This window comes from Chaetodon auriga, chromosome 15 (genome assembly GCF_051107435.1).
Source record: "Chaetodon auriga isolate fChaAug3 chromosome 15, fChaAug3.hap1, whole genome shotgun sequence".
Classification (NCBI taxonomy): Eukaryota; Metazoa; Chordata; class Actinopteri; order Chaetodontiformes; family Chaetodontidae; genus Chaetodon; species Chaetodon auriga.
Window position 1 is genome coordinate 13665062 of NC_135088.1, and position 24088 is coordinate 13689149.

General features: G+C 42.6%; 3 protein-coding genes across 5 annotated transcripts; 2 read left to right on the forward strand and 1 right to left on the reverse strand.

Annotated features, from left to right (window-relative positions):
• The first annotated feature begins 938 nt into the window (after positions 1-938).
• Positions 939-3652, forward strand: LOC143333108 (serine/threonine-protein kinase pim-2-like). The gene is made up of 8 exons (XM_076751047.1): positions 939-1002; positions 1268-1600; positions 2141-2238; positions 2380-2427; positions 2625-2840; positions 2937-3114; positions 3228-3404; positions 3513-3652. Exons 1-8 carry the CDS (start codon positions 939-941, stop codon positions 3602-3604), a joined length of 1206 nt encoding a protein of 401 aa, XP_076607162.1. The 3' UTR covers positions 3605-3652.
• A 96-nt stretch (positions 3653-3748) lies between these two features.
• Positions 3749-13574, forward strand: dnajc18 (DnaJ (Hsp40) homolog, subfamily C, member 18). The gene is made up of 8 exons (XM_076750344.1): positions 3749-7735; positions 8535-8703; positions 8976-9121; positions 9906-10112; positions 10496-10608; positions 10957-11066; positions 11168-11340; positions 11617-13574. Exons 1-8 carry the CDS (start codon positions 7609-7611, stop codon positions 11739-11741), a joined length of 1170 nt encoding a protein of 389 aa, XP_076606459.1. The 5' UTR covers positions 3749-7608; the 3' UTR covers positions 11742-13574.
• A 323-nt stretch (positions 13575-13897) lies between these two features.
• Positions 13898-22945, reverse strand: brd8a (bromodomain containing 8a). 3 transcript variants are annotated; one of them, XR_013078226.1, is made up of 20 exons: positions 22402-22844; positions 21860-21956; positions 21327-21396; positions 21148-21197; positions 20912-21034; positions 20733-20813; positions 20568-20632; positions 19901-20043; positions 19555-19746; positions 18633-18723; positions 18303-18452; positions 17971-18131; positions 17254-17743; positions 17091-17134; positions 16687-16955; positions 16394-16486; positions 16210-16278; positions 15753-16087; positions 14949-14993; positions 13898-14733 (listed from the first exon to the last, which is right to left on the reverse strand). XR_013078226.1 is itself a non-coding variant. In XM_076750076.1 (20 exons), the coding sequence occupies exons 1-20, from the start codon at positions 22442-22444 to the stop codon at positions 14674-14676; spliced, it is 2619 nt and encodes an 872-aa protein (XP_076606191.1). In that variant the 5' UTR covers positions 22445-22844; the 3' UTR covers positions 13898-14673. The 3 variants fall into 3 exon arrangements, 2 of the variants coding, with proteins under 2 accessions (XP_076606191.1, XP_076606192.1); XM_076750076.1 differs by having other exon boundaries at positions 15805-16087; XM_076750077.1 differs by lacking the exons at positions 17091-17134; positions 17254-17743 and having other exon boundaries at positions 15805-16087; positions 22402-22945.
• Between the last annotated feature and the right edge of the window lie 1143 nt (positions 22946-24088).

The following is a 24088-nucleotide window of genomic DNA, read 5'->3' on the forward strand; positions in this document are numbered from 1 at the left end:
CGCATCTGTGTAAAACACAATAATATCAGTACAGCACTTCACAAGCTCTGGTTTCTCTTATGCATACCTCTCCTCAAGAGCGCATCTCGCGACTGAGGGTATTTTTATCATCGACTAGCTGCAATTTTACATTTAATGAATTAATATGAATCACTGAACTTGAACACACTCCATACAAAAACACTGAACATGAGAACAAACAAAAAAAAAGGAAAAGGACAAAATTAGGAATACAAAATAAATCAGCAAAACAAAATAATAAATAAATAGGGAGCTCACATACCTGTGTAAAACACAATAATATCAGTACAGCACTTCACAAGCTCTGGTTTCTCTTATGCATACCTTAAAAAAGGGGGAGAAAATAGCAACCGGGGACTAGGGGATTTTTGGTGAAATATAATTAGCAAATGAACACATGGGCTACACTGGCTCTTTGTTTTTTTTTAAATTTTGTGTTGTTTTTTCTTAAATGTGTTCATTTGGCTTTGATTTCGCATTTAGAACTGAACAAAGAACATTATCATGATGTCATTGTTGTGAGGTCACAACATTCCGGACATTGGCTTTAAAGCTGAGGACACACTCCCAAGAGCAGTCAGTTATTATTAGTTTTCATAGCATAGCATTTCATCGGTGAACAATGTACTTTTTGAAATTCAAGGATTCAAGATCGTGGCCAACAACGAGCACTGGTCAGTGTTGGGTGTCCAATCAACAACTTGGTGAGTAGTGAGGACAAATCCCGGCAAAAATACATACTTAAATGTACTTAAAGTATATTTAAATATTGCAAAGTATGTTTCCAGTACATTTATATAAATGTGTACTGACTTTAAATACATTGAAAGCACACTTTTAATTAATACTACAGTAAAATGTATTTTTAGTCAAATTTAAGTTCAATTCAAGTGTACAGTGTGCATTGAATACTTAATATGTCGGACGACTTTCATGTACAGCACACCCTGCTCACCCTTAGTCCTAAAGTACACTTAAAGCGTATTGAAAATGCTCAAGATGTATGTAAAAATACACTAGTAGTGTAATTTTATGATTATTAAGTTACACCTAAAGTGTACTGGAAATGGAAGCAATATATAAATATACTACAGAGGATGTACTTGTAATCCATTAGTAGTACATGTCATGTACATTCTAGATGCAATATATTTCAGCGAATTGGAAGAGCACTTTAATTATGTATATTTAGTGTATTTTTTTCACTAAGGTAGATATTGTAGTTAAACATTTTCTATTCTTGCAGGATGCCACACTGACCCCATTGTCAATGCAGTAAAGGACTGCAAATCAGATGGAAGACAGAAGACCTCCAAAAGATTTTTTGAGAAGAGTTTTGAAAGAGCCAGCCAGAGGTGGAGGACAAGTCACAGTTCCTCCAGGGACTCCAGCATCATCAACATCTCCTCTGGAAGGGAAGGGAGGGCCAGCAGAAAGAGGAAGTCTGAGGAAACAGAGGAGCCCAGGAAGAGGAGCAGAAAGAGGTCCAGTTCCTCTAAGGCATCCAGTGACCATGTAACCCAGGCTTCCTCCAGTAACACCTCCTCTTCAGCAACCACCGCCCTCCATTATAGCAGAGGTAAGATGGGATAGAAATTCTTGAGTTTGCTCGGCATGGGGAGTGCTATTTAGACTGTGAAGACTGTTGTGTAAAGTCTACTGTGGATGTGGAGGGAGTTCCTCAAAGACTGAGAGAATAACCCTGATGGTGTCATCATGGGGTTTGAGGTGGGGGTGGGGTGTCCAGTGAAAGATACCAGTGAGTGGAAATATGTTTGGAGTGTGATCCATACAGGGATCTGGACAGCTCCGCCTCTGCTGGGTCAATTAGTAGCATAGATACTAATGTGGACTTTGTGAGCCTTGAGAAACATTCAGGCTGGCTGTTTTACCCATCTCTAGTCTTTATGCTAAGCTAAGCTAATCAACTGTTTACGCAAATGTCCAAATGGTCAAACTACTTTTTTCAAGGTTCAGCCTTGGGGTTTAGATTCATATTGCAATTAGGATTAAATTTTTAGAAAATACAAATTATGATGAGAGGTTACTTAATAAGTGTAATCATTAAAAGTTGTGAACAAGTAATCAAACTGTTTTTATCTGTATTTCCTTTCTGCAGCTGCCTTTGTGTCCAAATACATAAAGTCGGGGCACCTGCTAGGTGGAGGAAGCTTTGGATTGGTCTATGCTGGTCACCGCAGACACGACAATCTGCCTGTAAGTCATGCCATACAACACACACACACACACACACACACACACACACACACACACACACACACACAACCACACACTCTTTGATTCATGTATCCACTCTGTACGTACTATAAGCTAACCAAATGTCTGTGTTTCTGTTAGGTGGCCCTAAAACACATCTGCCACGACAGCATTGAGCGCACACCACTGGTAAGTGAAGTCTCTACATTATTTAAACCATATGACGAACATTTCTTGATATTCCTCTTTTTGTACTTGGTACAAAGGGAACATATCCACATGTTCCTCTTGTAACTCATACACGCTGACAGCTAGAATACTGTTTACATTTGTATATGTGTACACATGAAGGTTTCATTGTTTTTTTTTTTTCTTCTTATATAAAGTGTCTGGATGGGAAAATTTGCCAAGTCCCTATGGAGGTGGCACTGCTGCTGAGACTCAGACCAGCAGCAGGAGAGACCAGTGCAGCCGTGGCCCTGCTGGACTGGTACGATCTGGTAGATGAGCTGATTCTTGTCCTAGAGAGACCAGTGCCCTGCATGGACCTGCTAGACTACACTGCATCAAGAGGGTACTCGTTGCAGGAGTACAGGGCTAAAGTAAGTAGCTGATGGCAGGTGTATTTCTGTGTTTTTGTATCTGTGTTCAAGTGCAACATATCTCACAGTCTGCATGTGTCTTTCTCTCTCCTTCAGATCATAACCAAACAGCTGGTGGATGCCTTCATTGAGATCCACTCCAGAGGTGTATTCCACAGGGACATCAAGCCAGACAACATTCTGATTGAAACCGGCTCTGATATTCCACACGTCAGGATTATTGATTTTGGTTGTGGCACATACCTGAACGAGGGGCTGTACCATACAAAAGCAGGTATGCCATCTTTCTATAATAATCTGGTTCTCTGAGACAATCCACCATCTTTGCTGTCTCTGTTCTCTACCTCTGTCCCTCACCATTAACCTTTGTCTTTGTGTGTATTGTAGGAGCTCGTGAATATGCCCCACCTGAGTGGTTCCTGCACCAGCGTTACAGGGGAGAATCAACAACAGTGTGGCAGCTCGGAGTAATGCTGTTTCGGATAACGCACCCATTTCTCCCCTTCCGCTACGGCTGTGAGATTATCCATAAACACCCTATAATCAGATCTAGTCTTTCTTCTAGTAAGTCATAAACACACACGTACAGTAGAATCATACACACACAGAAACAGTGCAGAGTGAAAGAGCAAAGTATGTATACTAAAATGAGATTCCTGTTTGTCTCCCCAGACTGCCGCGATTTTCTTCTGAGCTGTCTGACCAAGAACCCAGAGGCGCGACCCACCCTGGAGACGCTTAAGAACCACTCCTGGCTGAATTGATCCGGACCACAGATGGATCTCCAGTTACAGTTCGTCCAGGACCAACTATTTCCTAATTCCCTTCCCACCCATCAATCACCCACCCTTTTTTCTTCCTACCTCAATCTTTAATCAAAACATTAAATTTCTTATTTTTTTTGTACTATTATATCTTCATGTTTTGAGGGGCTTTTGTGCTAAATTGCATGAGACTGTGGAGGTGTTCATGATATTTTAACTGCAGGACACTCACTAGCTCCCAACAGAGCTGGGCCGTGCAGTGATGTAGTGGCCATATTTGGAACAACAGGTCAAGTGATACATGGGACACAGAAAGAATTGGGTTGGTCAAGTATGGAAAATGAGAAATGAAGAATGGCCTTTCAGTATACGTTCAGAAAGACTTCAGAATATAGTGACACAAAGGTTAAGTTATTTGGTGTCTCAATGAAATTTGAAAGTTTCCTTTAATGGGATAAATCCAAACTTTTAGGCATGTTAAAATCTTGAAATTATTGTACTGAGATTAGCAAATTGAACCTGTTTAGGTTTTACATACATTTACAAAATGAAGAACAGATCCAGAACTTAAAAATTCAAGCTCATATAATATGTACAGAGTAATGCAGGGTGGCATACTACTGAAACTGTACCCTAAAGCCTATTTAGTGTAGTGTAAAATAATAATAATAAAAAAAAATAATAAAAATGCATGTATGCTATATGTAACCCAAGTCCCATGTAGTTGAAAAGAAAACTAGAGTGGGCAATACAATGAGACTGGGCCTGGGCTCGTTGTAGGGAAATACAACTTTTTTTTTAATGTAACTTTAATAATGTACTTGAATGAGGACCACCACAACTGTATTTTGAATGCAAAAAATATCCTTTCCCAGGTATTTATTAACAGAAGTTAAATAAATTCACATAAAATACCTTGACTGAAATAAAAGAAATATATACCTTTTGCACTATGAGAAGTATGAAAAATAAAGAAAAGAAAATTCACAAGTTCTTGTTTTGGTTTCACCTTGATCTCAATTCAAAATGACAAATTAACCCTTTTTTTGTTAGAGATTTTAGTTAACAGTTACCCTTTAATTTCTCTGTTTCACACAAAACTTTTCTTTCTTAGAACCCTTAATTTGATACCTTTACACTTATTTCAGTTATACAAAATACAACATTTTAATACACAATAAACTCAAACTCGGTATTAAACCTGTGGGCCCACACACTCATTTGAAATACACCTCAAGTTCAACCCGTTGCAGGCCTGTGGACGACGCTCGGGTGCGGTGAGGCCCAAAACAACAATGGCCGTTTCACTCAACTGAGTTTAAAAAAAAAAAAAGCACGTGCACTTTGGTTTTATTCTGTTAGTACTCACAAATCCATGGGGTAAGGGTAAGAGGGGAATGATGAAACTCTCACGGGGAATGGAAATGGCAGCGGCAGCGTAATGACCGTGGCAGTCACAGTTCAGTCTCAACACGTGGCGATGGTACACAGCGGCGAGTCACACGGAAGGCAAAACACGGCGCGGTACAGCACACACACAGAGACAGCAGGGACCATCTGTTGGAAGATCCGTCTCGACCTCTCTCCTTCTCCAACGTCCGCCTCCTTTAAGCATATTATCATAAAATGAGCCACAATATCAAATGCCATCTCTGTGCGACTTAGCATTAGCTCGTTTTAGCTTTGTAAACATCTGAATGCTACAGCTACGATACACAGGCCCATTAGCACAGTACGCTCTCGGTATTTAGCATGTCGCTAAATCCGTTACACATCCCGTCTCTTCACACTACGACAGATTAGATATAGCACATACATATCATATTCACCTCTGGCAGGTTACACAGAAGTTTATATGCAGGACCCACGAGTAGTCGTCCTCCTCAAACTTAAACTTAAACACTCCCCACACAACGAGGCTTCTTCTTCTTAACGCTCACGGGCGATAGCGTTGGTCTCTCTCCTGTCGCATGCTCAGTACACACCACACTAACCTGTGCCACTAGTCCCGCTCTCTTACACAGCAAACACACTTTGATTGGCTTGTGAGCTTGACCTCAACCAAAGGCAAAACAGATAATGAAATGATTGACAGATGACAAGTAACAGGTTAGGTTTTACACATAAACACTCCTTCCTTTCTTAGCTATTTTATGAACAGATGAACTTGAAGACCTTAATATTTATTTATCTTTTAACTGTAAATAGTCCATTCTTCTAAAACCACACATACGATATTTATCTTTTTATACAGCACATGTTTTTATTATGAACTACAGTTATCATGAACTTTTCTTCTTAATATCATGAACTTTTAAAAACATCAACATATATTTAACCTATATGAATTTTGTACAGGGCTACATATAGTTGCAAGGAACATTATACAGCCACATTTTGGACATGATTACAATCACATGACCAAATGTACGAGGGAGTGCAAATCTGTCTCACAGGTAATGACAAGATCATTTTCTGGCAGAAACATTTAAAGAAAGTTTAAAACCCATGTTGTTACCATCCAGAGTTAATTTGCATGGATTGTTATTGATTTGGCACGAGTCTGGATTTGTCAGCTCTTTACATGTAGCTGCCTTTACATTTCTTTTTTTGGAGCAACAAATCCTTCAGCTCAAACTTGCAAGTTTGCAGCTTCTTCACGGTTAGATGGATCATGACCAAGATTCATTTTATTGACGAAAGTCATCTTTGAAAAGAAGAGACATATGACAAAATGATTTACATTTTCAGCTATTAAAACTAAAAGATCATTTGAAAGATGGACAAATTAGCTCCTTGCTGTTTGTGAAATCTTATCTAACAACCCCCATGGATATGTGGGACCACACATTTTATCCTCCTGATTAGTAACACATTATCCTATCACCCAAAATGTCAATGTATACACAACACACCATGAGTTGCCATGATTATAATCTTTAAATACTATTTTTTTATTATTGACTTAGCTCAATTATATGTCACTGTATTTATAATATATATATATCATGTTTATATTAATTAGCATTAATTGCCATATATATTTATCTATTTACATATTTATCTACAATAACAGCTCACTGTGGCTGCTCCTTCTTGTTCCATTACTCCCTACAGTATATAATAAAAAAAAATCCCAAAAATTTATACTACTACTACTACCAGTTCATAATAAAGGTCAGCTTGTGTTTCACCAGTTAAATGCTTTTAATGCCCTGAAGCCCCACCACTGTACAGCTGTTCCCTTCTTAATTCTAAGTTTGTTGAACCTGTGCATCCACAGTGCGCATTGCATTGCAAATATCCTTTCTGCTCCTGCTGTCTTCTCATTCTGTCACTGCAACCGAAAGCAGCAATGTGCCTCTTGATGGCTACCCTAAAAAAATCAGCTTCAAAAGCACTTGAACGCATCACATGCAAGTATCATGGCTTCGTCTTTACTGAAAGAGCTTGAATGTAGCAGCAGCATCCTGTGGCCTACATTTCCTGAGGTTACTCAACCTTCTTGGTTTTCTAAGTACTTTTATGTAGCGATTTAATATAAAACCTTAACAACCAACTGAATCCCAGTTTGACTTAATATCAGTGGCATCTTTCTAAGGATTTATGAGCTCACTTGACGGGATATGACGTTAGTTATGCCTCGCCTCCATCTCTTGTCCATCACAGTTTAGGGGGTCCAGATTAATTCAACAGGGTGGCCCTTTAAACAGCAGAAACAGTTCACCTTTCAGACTTTCTATTTCAAAAAATGGCCCATCTGCAGGCCTGTTTGCAGCCTGTCAACAACCGCCATCGTCTGCGTAACGGACACCGCGAAGGACTCTGAGTGACTGCGGCTTGCACCTAGCTAACGTAACGCAGCTATCCGAAACCAAAGCTAATCGGCTATCTAACGTTAGCTGTAGCGGCTCGCCTCGCCATATGATACTGGCGCACATTGCACAGGGACAGACCTCTATAGACAGCGACTGGATCCGCAGAAATAACCCCGAAACGCTGCAATGGACAAAGACGAAGCAGACCGGCTGATAGAGAAGGCGAAGCTGTGTTTGCGGTCTGGACGGAAAGAACGGGCGCTGCAGCTGCTCTATGAAGCCCAGAATATTTACCCCAGCACCCGAGCCAGAGGTAAAATTAGCTGACGCACATTCTGCAATGGCAGTCTGACTTGCTAACGTTGGTCAACCAGCCAGCGTATCCCAATCTGTTAACTGTAGGACGTGTCGTTTCGGATTTTAGGACGGGTGCACAGAATTGCTGTTTTTAGATGGCGACAGAAATAGCTCGTTAGCTTTAATGCTTAAAGTCTGTTTAGGCTGCATACTGAAATGTAGGGCTGTTAAAGGCCCCCTTCCCCCTCACAGACAGCACCGCAGACTGTCCAAACTGTCTCCAGTTGCTTTACGTTGCCTGATTGCTTTTGCAGTAATGGCAGCATAACCAGGACGATCAGCTGTCATAGATGACGTTCAGCTCTTTGAACGCAACATGGATGAGGCAGTGAAATGCCACACCGGTCCTTCTTCCAGCAGTCTGGATTCAATTGCACATATTGTGCAAGAAGTGAAAAACTTTTGATGTGTACATGCATTGATGAGTGACATGCTACTGAAAAAAACCTGAGTGACATGCGACTGAAAAAAACCTGAATAAATGAGTGGAGAAACTAGAGCATATGCTTTCACACAGGCCACAAGGAGTCACTGAGTGTTAAAATGATGTGAATCAAACTGGGGGCTTTGCATTCACCAGATTATGACACCTATGGGAGATTGTGGAAGAATGGTGTTCACCCTCTAAGGGAGTTTCAGAGATGCATATATTCAATGTCAGGGAGCATTGAAGCTGTTCAGGAGGCTCACAGAGGTCAAACCCCTCACTGAGATACTCAGTGTAGGTCAGCTGACCACTCTGCTCTCGTCTGTAGTGCTGATAGATGCCATCGTGAGGAACGGAGGCACCGCAGCTCCAGAGGCAAACCACGTGCCCCCGCCGACTGGCTGGAGAGACGAGGACATCGGACACAATGAAACAAGTAACGCGAGTGGTGATGAAAAGAAGAGCTACACTGAGGAGCAGCGGCAGGGTGTTCTCAGGTGCACAGACACTCTTAACCTGTTTTTTCACACTGGTATGCAGCGACCCCTGCCATTGTTCCTCATCATATAACTTTGGCTGCTCTGAGTAACCTGGCTACTGGTCATGCACTAGTTAAAATAACATGGAGTGCTGGATGGAGCTCTGTGTCAGTGTACATGTGTACATGTAACTAACTGTTGTGTGAAGACTATACGCACTCAGTAACCTCCTGAGTTTAGCGCTGAAGTTGAGGCATGTGTTTTGCCATCGTTATGCTTTGTTGTTGCAGGATAAAGAATTGCAAGGACTTTTATGAAATCCTTGGTGTTTCCAAAAATGCCAGCGATGAGGATTTGAAGAAGGCCTACAGGAAGCTGGCGCTCAAGTTTCACCCCGACAAGAACTTTGCACCAGGAGCCACAGACGCTTTCAAAGGTACAAGTTTCAGCAGAGGTGGAAGGAAAACAGTTTTTCTGTGAGCTACAGTGGCGATATCTTTTTATGGTGTCCAAAAAAACTCTGGATTTTAACATTTTTTTTCCAAGTTACCACCTCTCAGCGAAGTTGGAGGTCATGGTCAGTTCAAGAACAACACCCTCATGCTGGTGGTGTCCTGTTTCAACAGATTCGGCTTGAAGCAGGGTCGCCCAGCTTTACCAGTTTGGATTACATTCATGGAATATATGTATTTCAAACTGTGAAGTGCGGCTACCCAGGGGGGCGGGGGTGAGGTGCAGAGGGGCAAATACTGCATGAGGTGAAGAGGACAGGTATATGTTGGTGTTTTGAAAACAGAAAGTTACTGTTTGGCCTTCAAGTAAATTTATGGAAATCGTGGAAAAAGACATTCAGAGAAAAGACACACTGCTTGTAACTCCAGAAGTTGCTTGAGAATCTTGATGTTTTTAAGATTTAGAAGTCATCCAGTCACAGCTGTCTGTACATTTAAGGGTACATTGTAAAAAGGATGCGCAAATAGGTAATTCAGCATACTTCCAGTGGTGCCTATTTGCCAAAACATAAAGAAATGTAGGCTAAGAAAACAAAGCTCAAGTTGAAGCCCACAGCTAGCTAACTGGATCCATAGAAACATTATACTTCCTGTTTATATTCCCCAAAACAAAGTAACAGGGAAGGGGCGAAGTGAGAGCTGTACTGGATTTTAAGGAATGGCTCCCATCATATTATGTTTTGCTTTGCATTTTATGTCTCCCAACAGCAATAGGCAACGCATATGCAGTGCTGAGCAATCCAGAGAAGAGGCAGCAGTATGATCAATACGGAGATCAATCTGCGGCTTCGAACGCACCCCACCAATCCAGCCACAGTCGCCATGGTTACCACCGAAACTTCCACAGAGACTTTGAGGCCGACATTTCCCCCGAGGAGCTCTTCAACATTTTCTTTGGTGGAAGGTTTCCCACAGGTGAGCGAGCGGCTGTGCGTGAGCCTTTGATTGGCCGAGGCGCTGCAGCCACAGAAGGGTCGTTCGAGAAGACGCTGCAAGATGACTGTTCAGGGTGTAGCATCAGATACATTCATAAGCCAATTTTAGTGGGTAGTTTGGAAGAAATCTGAATATTTCCCCAACAGCTTGCACGTTTTCTCTGTGAATAATTTCATGCAAAGGCGAACAGCATTTAATTTCATCCTCAAATACTGTAATCTATGATTATTACTAGCATTTTTTCACTGTTCTCATTATTATTATTATTATTTATTGTTGCTTTCCGCTGCGGTTTAGGCACATAATCTACAGTCTTATTGTGGAAGTGCAGATGCTATAGAACTGTGTGTGTGTCTCTCCAGGAAATATCCACGTGTACACCAACCAGGGAGCCTCCTACTCTCAGTTCTATCAGCCTCGTCGCCGACGTGCTCATGAGAGGCGCGAGGAGGTGGTGGAGGACAACCAGAGTCAGGTCAGTGACTCACAAAACATAAAGACAAATCTCCTGTTAACCAACCGCAGTGTTATGCTACGATCTGCTTGCGGAGGTATGGCGTTATGCGAATCAGCAACACCCACTGGAGAATCGTCACAGGAGCATTTTTAACATGGCCGCAGCCCTCTAGTGACCGTTTCCCATCGTGCTCGATTCCATGTCACACGTTTACTTCCCTCAACTGAAGCGCCGTCATTGCTTTAGAAGACGGTGGATTGCTTCAGAGACACAAAAGCACTGTGCTGGCACGAGTACAGCGTATGAGTGCAGCCTACATACAGTATTATGTGCTTTGTAATCTGTGCTGATTTTATCTTCCCACAGAACACCTTCACAGCGTTCCTGCAGCTGCTCCCTGTGCTGGTGCTAATCCTCATATCAGTGTTTACTCAGATGATGGCCACTAACCCGCCCTACAGTCTCTTCTATAAGCCGTGAGTCTGTCGCACCACCAACTTCGCCACAGTGACATTTTAGCAAATCCCGACTGAGGCCTTAGTTTCGCCGTGCGATGCATTTTAATGGTGTGTTTCAGGGCCATGGGGCTGGTGGTGTCCAGGGAGACGCAGCACATGGGTGTACCGTACTATGTGGATAAAAGTTTCGTGAAGGAATACCGTGGAGCAGCGCTGGAGGAGCTAGAGAAAACCATTGAGAGCGACTATATCGAACATCTGCAGAACAGCTGCTGGAAAGAGAAACAGCAGAGTAAGCATGCAGGGGAGTCTGTTTTGGCATCGCTGATGTCGATGAAGTTCAAATCTTGACCTATATGAAATATTGTTTCCTGTGTCATCATCAGACCCTCAAATTCATTGCACAGCTAAGCTAACTGGATGCTAGCTTTAGCTTCATATTGACCACACAGACATCTAACTCCCTGTCAGAGAGCAAATTAGTGCATTTCCCAAAAACTCTAATTCCTTTTTAAGTTATAAATCGTTGTGAAACATCATCTTTTTCTCACTGTGTCCTCCTTTTCAGAGTCAGACTTGGCCAACCTCGGACAACTGTACCGAGACGAGCGTTTAAAGCAGAAGGCCGAGTCAATGAGGCTGGACAACTGCGAGAAACTGCATCGACTGCTCGGGCGCCAGAGAGGCAAATGAGGAGCGTTTGAGAGCAGAACGCGTTTCTTTACAGACTTGACAATAATGCATTTTATTGAAGTGTGTAATTCATCCAATCTGGCCACTTTGTAAAGAAATCTCTAAGGTATAGCGCAGTCGGTGGGAGACAATGCCGCTGGAAACAATGTGCCTTCTCTCCTCTTCGATGGTAGGAAATAGGAGTTGCATGTTCGCTGCCAACCCTGGCTGTTGTGGTGACAGCATCAAGTGCAAACTCACTGTGGCAGTACGTACGATGTCTCAGAGCCTTTAAACTTTCTTATAGAAATGGCATGCCATACGGGGTCTCCCTTTGGGGTTATGAAGGCAGTTGTATGTTCACACATACACCTTTAGGTTTTTGTAGTTCACCTGTATTTATTTTCTTGGATGTTTTTGTGTCCTCGCTGAAATTTTAGGTGTATTTATTTCCTAGTTAATAGAGTGAATGTTCCCTGAGCGACCTGGCTCGTCTTGTTTTTTTCTGTAGGAAGAAATTAAGTACAGCGACTTAAATAATACTGTAGTCTTTGGACAAAACGTGAGAGCTTCTGTACTGTGAAATGACAGGACCTTTTAATTTATTCTTAAAACACAGACGAATCGGACACCGGAAAGGATTAAAACATCTAGACTGTGTTTGTCAGGGGATTTGACCTCTTGCACTGAAGCAGTAGGAGTCACAGTAGAGTAACATGTTCCAAAACATGACCACATTTTTTTCTGCTTATTAGTAAAAGGTTGTACTTGCCAAAAAAAGAAAAAAAAATTGCCGTCTCCTCCTCCAGTAGAGCTTCTGCTCCTTGCACTACTGCTTGCATAGGTGTTTATTGCATTGGTCATTAAGCTTTCGCCCTTCAGGAACCAGTGTTTTTAGCTACAGGCATATTATGTTTGAGGTTTAAGCTTGAGGAATAACTGTTGTCTGTCCCAGAAAGAGGCCACGGTTTGAAGAACTCATTTTGGTTTGTCGCAAGCAGGGAATCCACTTCAACTAAACAAACAAAAAAAAGAGAAGCCCATTCACAGTCGTGCACAGTCCTCTGTGTGTGTGTGTGCGCGTGCGTGCGTGTGTAAGGTGGCCGGGGCTTTAACGGCATGCAATACCTTGTAAACCTTCCTAAACCATGCATAAGCTTAAATCACTTTGTTCTCAGAGAAACGCTTTTCGGCCCACATTTTAAAGTGTTTTCTAAGTCCTGCACCTTTTCATTTGTACTGATGTTTTGTAAAAAAAAAAGAAAAAAAAAAAGGCACATTTTATTCTGAAAATCTCTTAACAGTATGAAGTCAGTTGTTTTTAGAAGCTCTATTAAATGTCTGTGGATAAGAACAACCTCCTTCCACGGCGAGAAACCAGAATTTTGACTTTTTCCTGTCACGAGTAGGACGCTAACTTCGTGGAGTTGTTAACTTTAATTCTTCACACCAACCCCAAATCAATCTAACTGTATACAGTCATTAATACTTGTTGCTGTGCACTAAGACTGCCAGACTGCCTTAGCTGTCCTCATGCTTTTTAAATATTCAGGTTCATCTCAAGCACTTTTAAGTTCATATTTAATCTTGTGTTCCATATTGTTGCCGTTGCATGCACCCTAGTGAGAGAGTGTTTTATTAGTTTCGTATTTATTTTGTGTGAACACATCTTCATGACCGCTGACACGCTAAACGATTAGAACTTTCAGGTCCACGCTGTAACTCACACACACACATGTCAAACCTTTACTGTGATGCATACAAATCAGGTTTCGGTATCAGTCGGTGAGGCAGTACACTTGAGCAACAGGTTTTAAGCCAAAAAATACCACAAAATTAAAGATGTAACCGGAATATGTTTTGGTCTGTGTGGTTCATTCCTCTGTGTTTTGACTCTCTGAATGCTTCACGTGTTTGCCAGCAAATGAAACATGCAGGTGACACACTTATCTGTATGTGTGACTTATTTAGTGATGATAGCTGGTTCATGTCTCTTGTAATGAGGAACTCGTAGCAGCTTCGTGCAGTGTGGCCACTGCTGCTTGAGCCCATTCCTGAGAGAAGCTGCATGCTTTTCCCTGCTGACGCGCAGTACATTAAATACCAGGGTCATGAGTTAGGCTAATCAGACACATATGCTTAAAAACACGAGGATATCGAATTCCATCTCAACAGAGTGGGTTGAGGGCTCTTTATTGAGTTTTATTGTTTACACATTTTAAAGTCCACAAAACAGTTCATTAACGTGAAGTTTTCTCAAAAATACTGAAAATGATGGAGAATATGCATGAAGGTACTGTTTCACAGGAAAGTGGAGCATCGATAAAATCATCACAAACGATACAGCCATATCTAAAAATGATCTGAAAGTTTTTAAAATTAGAAAAACTAAAAAAGACCAAAAAAAAAAAAAACCCCATCTCGGCTGGTTTTATACCGGCAAAGAAAATGTTTTTGAAATTAGTATGTGCTGCCCTAATCATTCAGAAAATCTAGGTTAATCAGACTCTTTGGCCTCTGGTTTTATCGTCAACATGGTGAATTTCTCAAAATCAGCCACTCTAATCTGAAGTTCAACCGGACCCCCCTGCAGGCTTAACTCCAGACCATTTGTAGGCTGGGACTAACTTTTCTTTTCATCTCTACAACCTGATGTCATTCAGAGCAGGCTAAGTCTTACTGATCTGCAGCTACGTCTATGAAAGGTTTGACCTAGTCTTTCTGAATGCCCCATTGTAATCTGGGATTATATTGTATGTAATCCATGTCTGCATGGCTGTCTCAGAAGAAATGAGCTTCTCCACATTACAGTCTACCCATTTAATGTAGAGCGCAAGTGAAGGTTATGCAGGGTGAGAACCTGTGCAAAGGACAGAGAATACGTTGAATCTTGTGGCATCACACCTTTCACTTCAACTCTGGGACACTGCCGGCTCATTTTCATACTCTATGTTCATTTCTTCATTTTGAGGTCAGCTTCTATGGCACAACGGCGCCCTCTGGTGCCCCCATCCTACAGTCGAAAAGAGGAAGAAACCAGACTATTGGACCACATTTAACTGAGCCGAGGCCACTGTTTCACTTCACAAACAAGTTGTGCTTCAAGATATTAAAGTCACTTGACTTCTACCACAATTGTTTGACTTCGGCTGTATGTGACTTCTATAGAACGACCGAAGTTTTTATTTTTTGCTTTTGGAAAAAAAGACAAGAAAGAAAACTACTTACAAAAAGAGAAAGGAGGAAGGCAGGAGAGGACATGGAGACAGTGTCCTGGAAGAGGAAAACGATGCATATCAGAGCTGCGACTCAGAAGTGCACTGAAAGTCTCAAGAAGAAGCAAAATAATGGCAAAAAATAATACAACACAGAGTATATTCAGCATAAGGGAAGGTTGGAATGAGGTTCAAGAGAACGAGTGTAAAAACAGATTTCTACATGGATTGGTATATTGGCATTTGGCGATTCACTTCCTCGCTGCACTGCAGTTGCACTACTTATCCACTTTAGGTATTTTGAAGGAGCATGCCAGCACTGTTTAGCTCATTAGCTGCATACAACATACACTACAAACAAATATTCTTGTCGACCATTTTTCAAAGCATAGCTTGACATTTTACAAGCATCTCCGACCTCTCAGTCAACTGCTGTTTTCAGTTAACATTCAGACACTTGAAACTTGCCATCAAAATATTTCGGGGGGAGTGTGCTGTCTCTGCTTCACCAGCCAACTAGGTGCTAAGGCACAAATGTGAAAAAACAACTCAACACCGGCTGACTAAATGGAAATACAAATACGGACATTTTGAAAGGGATCATTTGGGACATTCCTGCTTTAAAAAAAGGTTTTCACTGTGATAGATCTATAACATGAACGTTTCAAGTGTCTGCAAGTTGATTTTGACAGCAAAGGAAACCAGTGGCTACCTGAAAGGATGTGAATCTAAAAACTTAGGTCATGCTTTGGAAAATGGCAGGCAGATCTACTTTAGCATCACTTTCTTCTACCTTTAAGTCAGCCTGTTGTCTCACCCTTGTCTCTTCTTCTGTACTCTCTGCTTTTGTCAAAATTCTAGTGAAGCACCTTGTCAGTAGGGTCCTGTTTGCGTGTGCTCTCACGGCCCCTCAGGCTTTTGGCGCTGATACCAGACTCTGATGTCTCCATGATGAGCTGGGTAGCTAGAAACTGCTGGATCTGCTCCAGGACGTCGCGCTGCATCTCCAGAGCCATGTGGTACACGTCATGGTCCAGGCTGTTGTACATGACCGCGTTCTGAAACATCAGCATGATGTCCCTCTGGAACTCAGCGGTGGTCCGTATCAAACCCGTCTCGATGTTCTTTTTTATGGTGGCCAGGTCCATGGGCCTGTAGGAGTGAAGAGGGGGGAAGTCTATGTGATCTGACGAAGGCTCCTGATTGGTGAATGTTAATAATCCAGTGGCATCCAGCAAAACAAAGGCTGTTTTTGTTAAGATTTGCACTCTTACCTGTGCACAATACTGTGGTACCCAGGTGCAATTTCATCTGTTACTGGCTGCAGGAAGACATTTGCATACCTGCAACAGGTGCGCACACATTATATTGTTTCAGTAATACACAGGATTAAAAAAATGGAAAAAAATCAGTCTGTGCGTCAGTGGCTCACGTTAGCGTTAAGAGCCATATTCTGACCTGTGATTGGCCGCTGCACGCCACACCAGCATAATGGCTTTCTTCCAGATCTTGTGAGCCTGTAGAGCTTCCAGGTCCTCGCTGCACACAGAACTGCACAAAAATGGTATGTTAGAGAGAAGGCAGCATGAGCACAAAGGTCATAAGGAAATTATTCTCAAGCTGAACCTGATCTGCAGCATGACACAGCTGACAAAAATGAAAAACAAGCTTCTTACACAACACTTCACTATCATCCCTCACAACTGACACTTTCCCTCCTTGCTGTGTGTGCCTGAAAGTGTTTCACTCACAACTGCGATGAGGCAGGGCTGCTGGGGATGGAGTCTGCCGTCGTGTGGAGCTGCAGAGACGAGGACGCTGTGTGGAGGCTGTACCCGTCCTCGCTCTCGCTGGCCGCAGGTTCTAGTTCCATCTCCCCGTCTGGCTCTGACAAGAATCCCTCCGTCCCGTCACCCTCCTCTTCTCCACAGACTTCTGGCCTGTTGACCTCGCTATGCGCTTTAGTCCCTGAGGCATTCTGTCCCCGGCCAACATTTCTCCCATCCTCCGCCTTCATCTCCTACGAAGACGGAGAAAGATGCAGGGAGATTCAAACAGGGCTTACAGTGCAGGAAAACTGTGGAGCTACGCACTTTGCATTTCAATACAGCATTTACAAGCAGCGTGTTCGCTCTGTCCTCGTTGGGTGCTATACCTTGGGATGCCTTTCTGTCAGTGGGCTATCTTCTAATACTGAGTCTGCCAAGATAGTAAAGATGAATAATAAGAAGGAAATGGTTATGCAAAATGCATAGTTGCATGCAAACTGCATGTTATGAAGCAACTGAATACTAGTATTTAGGCATGGGTGTGCATACCTCCATGGGGTTTATCGGGTCTTTGCTGTGCCCACTTCTCACTCTCACATTTTGTGGTGACCTCCAATGAAATTTGGCTTTTCTGGTGCACCCTCTCTCCAGTATCTCTCATTGCCTGAGGCTGTGGAGGTGCTCCAGTGTGGCAGTGCTCCAAACTCTTCGAGTTGCATGAGGATGAGGAGGCGGGAGGAGGGCCCCTCAGTCCCATGGGGAATGCTGCAAGACAGTTATCCTGACTGTTGCACAGGGAGGAGAGTGAAGCTGAAGTCCCACCCTGAGCCTCTAACACTTCTGTCTTCCCCTCCAGGCTACTGTGAAGAGACGATGACTGTGAGGACTGTGGGATCCCTGTGGGCACTGCGTGGTGAGACTCATGGGCCTGGAAAGGCCCAGCCTCCCAGGCACCAGACAAAGCATGGCCGTTCTCCTCGCACAGCGACAGAGCAGCCTCGACTGCAGCTGCATCCAAAGCCTCTGCAGTCTCATCTGCCTGTAGAAGAAGTGATATGACTCTACATCTTAAAGAATAACTGAGGTTTTTTGACCCTAAATCCCAGAAGTGACGTTAGTGAGCAAGTGTTGTCATAACTCACTAGATTAATGGCCAAAATGAAAATACCCACATTATAAAATAAGCAGGGATTACAGATGCTTTAATTTATCCACAACTGATCTCAAGTGCTGCAGAAATATCTAGAACTTTTTGTCTTTTTGCACCTTGTCCTCAATGATGGCGATAATGTCCCCCACCGTCTTCAGGTCCAGCTCATCTCCCATGTAGGACACAGTCACATCCTCCTCACTGAGCTCTGACACCTTATCCTCTGCAGAGACAGGCTGGCATCCAGGGGGCACAGATGGCACCATCACATCCATCTCTGCAACCAACAACAACAACAACAACTGATATTCGACTGTTGTTTTTTCAAGCAAGAGTAGTTCTAGCAGCATCATTAGTTTGTATTTGAAATTTAACCACGAAGAATTTTAACAGTTGTAGTTACAGATTGAGCGCTGAGCGGTTTGGATATGGGTCAAAGTGGACCGACCTGTGCTCGCTGAGGCGGTCGAGTCAACGGGAATGGGAGTGGCAGCAGAGAGAGGAGCGCCACAGGCTGAGTCTGCACTGACCATGAAACCTAATGGGGCCGAAAACTGAGCAGGGCCCGCCTCCAGGAGACGAGACAACATCGGGGCACCTGCCATGCAAGCATTCACATTAACACACCAAGTTCAGACAAAGCAGCAAAAGGCAATCAGCTTGCCAGTGTGTGAGCAAACAGCTGAGACAACAGTAGCACTTTTGTACAGAAGCCATACATACATTTAGGATTAGAACAAATATGATATTTGATCAGTCAGGAACAATGCATCTGTACCTGTTGTCTGAGACAGAGGTTGACAAGGTGGAGCCAGCTGCAGGTCATGTGATCCTGTCATATTACCAGTGGACATGTCACTCTCCCCAATCTGAGACACAAACACGTACACGCGTGTCAAACATTTTCTATGTTTTTTTAGTCTGTCCACCCACAGTTTGCAAAAAAGGAGGCTGAGAAAGCAAATAGCAAATATTGAACTCCTCAACTATAACATAGAGGTATGAAACATAATGCAAACAATGCAATTATAGCCTAAATTCGCTAAAACAAATGCAAAATAGATTTAGTGATGTGTTAACTGTTGAATGACACATTTTTTATTTCTTCAAGTCAACTTGTTTCAAGGGAACAAGCTCAAATGTTTTCCCGTGCTGTTTCTGTGGCACAGCCTCTCAAATCTTTAAGGGCAGAAAGACGAACTCCTGTGTCCAAAAACAGGAAACTTGTTAAGTATAGCCTTCACGGTGCATATGACCACAGATAGAAGAAATAACAGGACAACAAGCAAGCATATTCAGAACACTGCAATGGCCTTGTGTAGCACAGCCGAAGACAACAACTGAACCCCGTTCAAAACGGAGCGGAACTGACGGTTGAACCCCATCCAGCCTTACAAAGCCTGAGCAAATCTGTACTGAGTGCTGAGGTGAAAACAGCCTGGGTGTTAAAAACCCAAGAATATCTCTGAATTCCTAATTCAATGCATTTGTAAAAATGACAAAATCTTCACACAATTGTCAAAACAAACCGCAGCCACACAAACCACACAACACAATGGAAGACAAAACGATTAAACACTTCCTCAACAGAGACTAATTCTACAAATGATGAGATAAAGATGGGATGCCCTGCAGACTTGAACATATTAATTACAGAGCTTGGCAATGCTGGCATAATACATTGAGTCCCCTCCACATACCAGTCTGGAATTTGTGGCCAAGATACTGCCTTTCTTCAGCAACTCTGACAGGAGTGGAGACGGTGGTGGTGTGGCTTTCTGGCCCAGGAGCTTCTTTTGGGTGGGGTCATCCAAAAGTGACCCATGGCTCATGTCATCACTACCAGGTCCTGAAGACTCAGGAATTGTCATTAATCTGGTTGATCCTGAAGCCTGGAGACAGAGAGAGGGGATGGTGAAGTCGTTAATAAGCAGGATCACTGAGTCTAACAGTGTCTAACCTGAAAATGTGGCACACAAGATCCGGCCCAAGACAGAGGACAGAGTGGGGCAGACCTTAAATACCTTAGGACTTTCAGTGACTTACATTCTTTGTTGATACAACGTCCAACGTCAAGCACTCGAGTGGGTCACCTGGTGAGAACTCCTGGCTCGGGGAGCTGCAGCTTGAGGGCGAATGCATGGTGATGCCAGGCACTCGCTTGGGTGTGTTCTTTGCCACCTGTCTGGCTGGAAGAGGGAGGGGCAGCATAGAGAGGATTTTCTTATCTGTCGCACAAAAGATGAGCATTGATTATGCTACTTTTAGCATGCTAGCAGTGTGGCTCTACAGTGGCTGGTCTGTTCCCCACCTGAAATATCTGGACAGCTATATAGATGAAAAAAAACATTTGGTACAAATCTTCATGGTCCTCAGAGGATGAATTCTACTGACCTTGGTGATCCCAAGGCTATCTAGCGCTGCCAAGAGGTCATATATTTCACTTCAGGACAGAACACTTCTAAACACCTGACCAAATCTCATCAGTTTAATCAACAAATGCTAAAAACAGTTAGCATGCTTGCATACAACATGAATGAAACCAGCTATGTCGAGCTAAGCCTGGTGAGTTATCTCTGAAATGTCCTAAGAAGGCCACTGTACAGAGGATGTAGCTTTTTGATTTAGGTGGTACAAGCTATCATTCGTCATTAAAATATCTCTCTATATTGGTGTTTTACCCCAAAATACCCCTTAAAAGTGAAAGAGATACCTTGATAAGCAGCATCTGTGTTTTTTCTTTTCAACTCTGCTTCCTCCTCTTCCAGCTTCTTCTTCCTGACAGACACACATAAGATCATTTATCAGAGTCTTACAAACAGAAAAGAGTTGTATGTATTGCATAAACAGGTCAATCAGAAAGTTTGCTGCCTCTTACTGCAGAATTTCTTCCCATAACTCCTCTAGTTTGGAATCTAGATGTCCTGCTTGAATCAGTTCAGCCTCTCTCTTCAGCTTCCTACGAAAACAGCATCAAATCAGCCAAGTCTCACCGATGCAGTTTACGATGCAACGAACTGCGTTTTGCTCATGCTGCTAAAAGCGGCACTTGTGTACCTGTGCTTCTCCTGTGTCTCTTTGATCAACTTTTTCAGTTCATCAATCCTGTCAGCCGTCAGCCTGCGTACTATCACATCCTCCACTGTCTCCACCACTTCGCCTTTCTCACCACGTTTCCGCCTGAAGGCAACAAATGCGTTATTAGTTTAAGGCTTTTTTTTTATGGCATACACTGTCAAAGCTGTGCAAGTGTACAAAAGCATGCTCGGGGTGAACGTCATTTGTGCGCTCACTTTGGGGCCTCTGTTGTTTCCAGGAGCTCAGAGTACTTGGAGGCACAGTGCTGTGAAGAGCCAAAGGAGAGTAAGAATGGCTTTGTGAGAGGACTGAATATAATGTGGCAAACCTGCTGCAGAGACCATGAATTTGGCATTTTTGTTCTGCAGTAGAGTGATCTTGGATCTTGTCATACCTTTTGAGAGAACCAGTCAGGCGGTCGCCCAGACTCTGCAAATGGTTTGATGGCTCGACTGACAGATACCCTGTTGAGATGAAGACGATCCGAGATGAGATGCACCTTAAAGACTTTAAGTCCAAAACGGCCTACTATTCTAGTACTGGTTTATTACAGTCTTAAAAAAATTCTCCCCAATCAAAATCTATTTGCTCCTTTTGTTTGCTGTTATTAATTTAGTTGCAAATTCATACAAAATATATGCAAAATTAAAGCCAGCATTCACTGAGAGATAGACAACTATAGACTACATGCCTACCTGTGGTTAATTCATCTTATTTGGCAGCAGTGCCAACAACAGATCCACCCTTACTGACTACATCTATTCTTTAAAGGTATTAAGCAAAAGGATGAATGACAAGTTTAACATATTCAGACATGTTCAAACTACAAATAACTGCGTATGACTCTATCATCGACCTATGACACATAACATTTTGCACACAATTAAGAATCACTATCGGCAGCTTTAGATTAAAGTGGTACAGTACCAGTTCTGGTCTCCACTCTTCATGACAGATGTGGCCAAACACAGCTTCTCCCTCACTGACCAAGGCTCTGTTGGTCCAATGACAAGCAGCTTGTGCTCTGCAGACGCAGTGGAAAATGGAAAAAAAACATGATACATGCTTTATGTAGTTTAACAATGCCTGTATGTCATGCATGTTCAACTGACTGCCTGCAGCCAGCTCTCAGGCCTGGTACCAACAGAGTTGTTAATCTCTTGATCTTGGTTTAATTTCCATGCCACCTAAAGCTACCTCCCCCATGCCAGCAGGTCACTATGGACACATACAGTGCCTGCTTGGAATCACACAAAGCATGTCGCTCTTACAGTTGGTGGTAATCAGGAGGCACCACTAGTGAAACAGAGCTGTCAGCTCGCGATGACAGCCATTAATCCTTGCGGGTCCCCCTTCAGAGAGCGGAGGCTGCCGTGCAGGAAGTTAGTGGTGATAACATCAACAGTAGGACACGCTCACCGCTAATGGATAGCATGTCATGACATTTGCTACGTATCAACGTTACTCACTTCCAACCCCGTTTGCCATCTTCCTGTCATCCCGACATGCCATACATCTTGGCAGATGGAAATCCTGCAACTAACTAACGATCCGCATGAAATGATGGACGTTAACATCAATGAAGGCTCCGCTGGAGATGTTCAGATTGTTCTGTGGAACGTTAGCTAGCGCGCTGAATCACCGTTGTCCGTTAAAGTCTCGTGTGTCTTCGCTGTTGGTAACTTAAAGATTCCCCAGCTAGCTCAAATGCTATACGCGTCTTTCTCTGGACACGCTCGTAATAGAGGGTTCATTTCGCGTTAAGATCAGCAGACTCTTTGTTATTCAGCGAGAGCCAGGCGAGAAAATTGAGCTTACTGTAGTCACTGAGGTTATTTATCATTTTAGCTGGCAGCGAAGTGTTCGTACACGCCCACCAGAGCGGCTTCATAATGGTACAATCCTGGATGCTGTTGAATATTCGTAACTTGGCTAACTCGCTTATTTTTGAGTTTTATGTACAGGGATGTCCCCTTCCTCCTCCTCGTCCTCTTCCAACAACAACAATACAATGTATAAATATTGGATCAACAGCCTTTTTTTCTGTTTTTTCTTTTCTTTTTAACCATAGGGGCTAAATGTAGGGAGGATATTTGATGCCATTTTTACGGTTCGGATAAAAAGGAGTGGTAAAAACTTCACTAGTGCCTAATTGTGCATATGTGTCTACCAGACAATTAAGTTATAACTAATATCCAGCATTACTACATTGGGGAAAACTGTTGTACAGTTATTATTAATATTTATTACATTAGTATGGAAGATGTAAAATGCCAAACAAGTCAAACAAAGAAATAAAGTGAGATGATTCACATTCTTATTTCTTTTTTAATGTAGGTCTTTTCTATGATGTATCTAAATTGAAAATTGATTTTTAATTTTTTTAATTTTCTGTGCCACATTGAGTATAAATCAGAACACAGAAAACTAAATGATGCTAATACTAGTAACTGCCTGTAAATGGTGTTTGGTCTGCGACACATTGAGCAGTATAAACTACAGACTAGAAAAACTGGTTTGTGACCTGTGTGATGAGGCAAAATAAACAAGGGGAACTGGGGACTAAACAACTGCTGAGGAGGTGCCTTCCTGTTTTGTAATCCCACTGTAATCCCATTTTATCTGGTGAGTTGTAGTCATCTATCCAAAAGGGAGTGTTTTCTTTTTCCCTCCAATTGCTATGTGTTAAAAGATTCATCCACATTGACTTCATTTAATGTCACTGACAAATGAAAATATAAGCTATTACAAGAATATTGTTCTGAAGTAGAACTGTTTTGTTTTGTTTTTTTGTAAAGTCGTGAAAACAATTTGCTCCTTGTGTTCATGTGATGAGCAGTTTTAAGTTGGTTTGGTTTATATTCTATTTAAGGGTCAAAGACAGATGTCAGTAAATAAGAGATTTCAAAATAAGACTTCTACAACACGTGCACACCAGTGTTGATAGGATATGCAGACACTCCGTCCTCCTTTATGGTTTCGTCAGCATCTGTCTGTCACAACTTCATCCAGCATTGATTCTGCTGTCTGCATCACCTGACCTTCCCCGCCCACCTGCTCCCCATCTCCACCCATGCTTTGCAAGATTGTCTAGTTTCCACCATAGGTTTTCCAGCCTTTGTTTTGACTGCCCGTCTCTACCTGAAAGACTCTGCC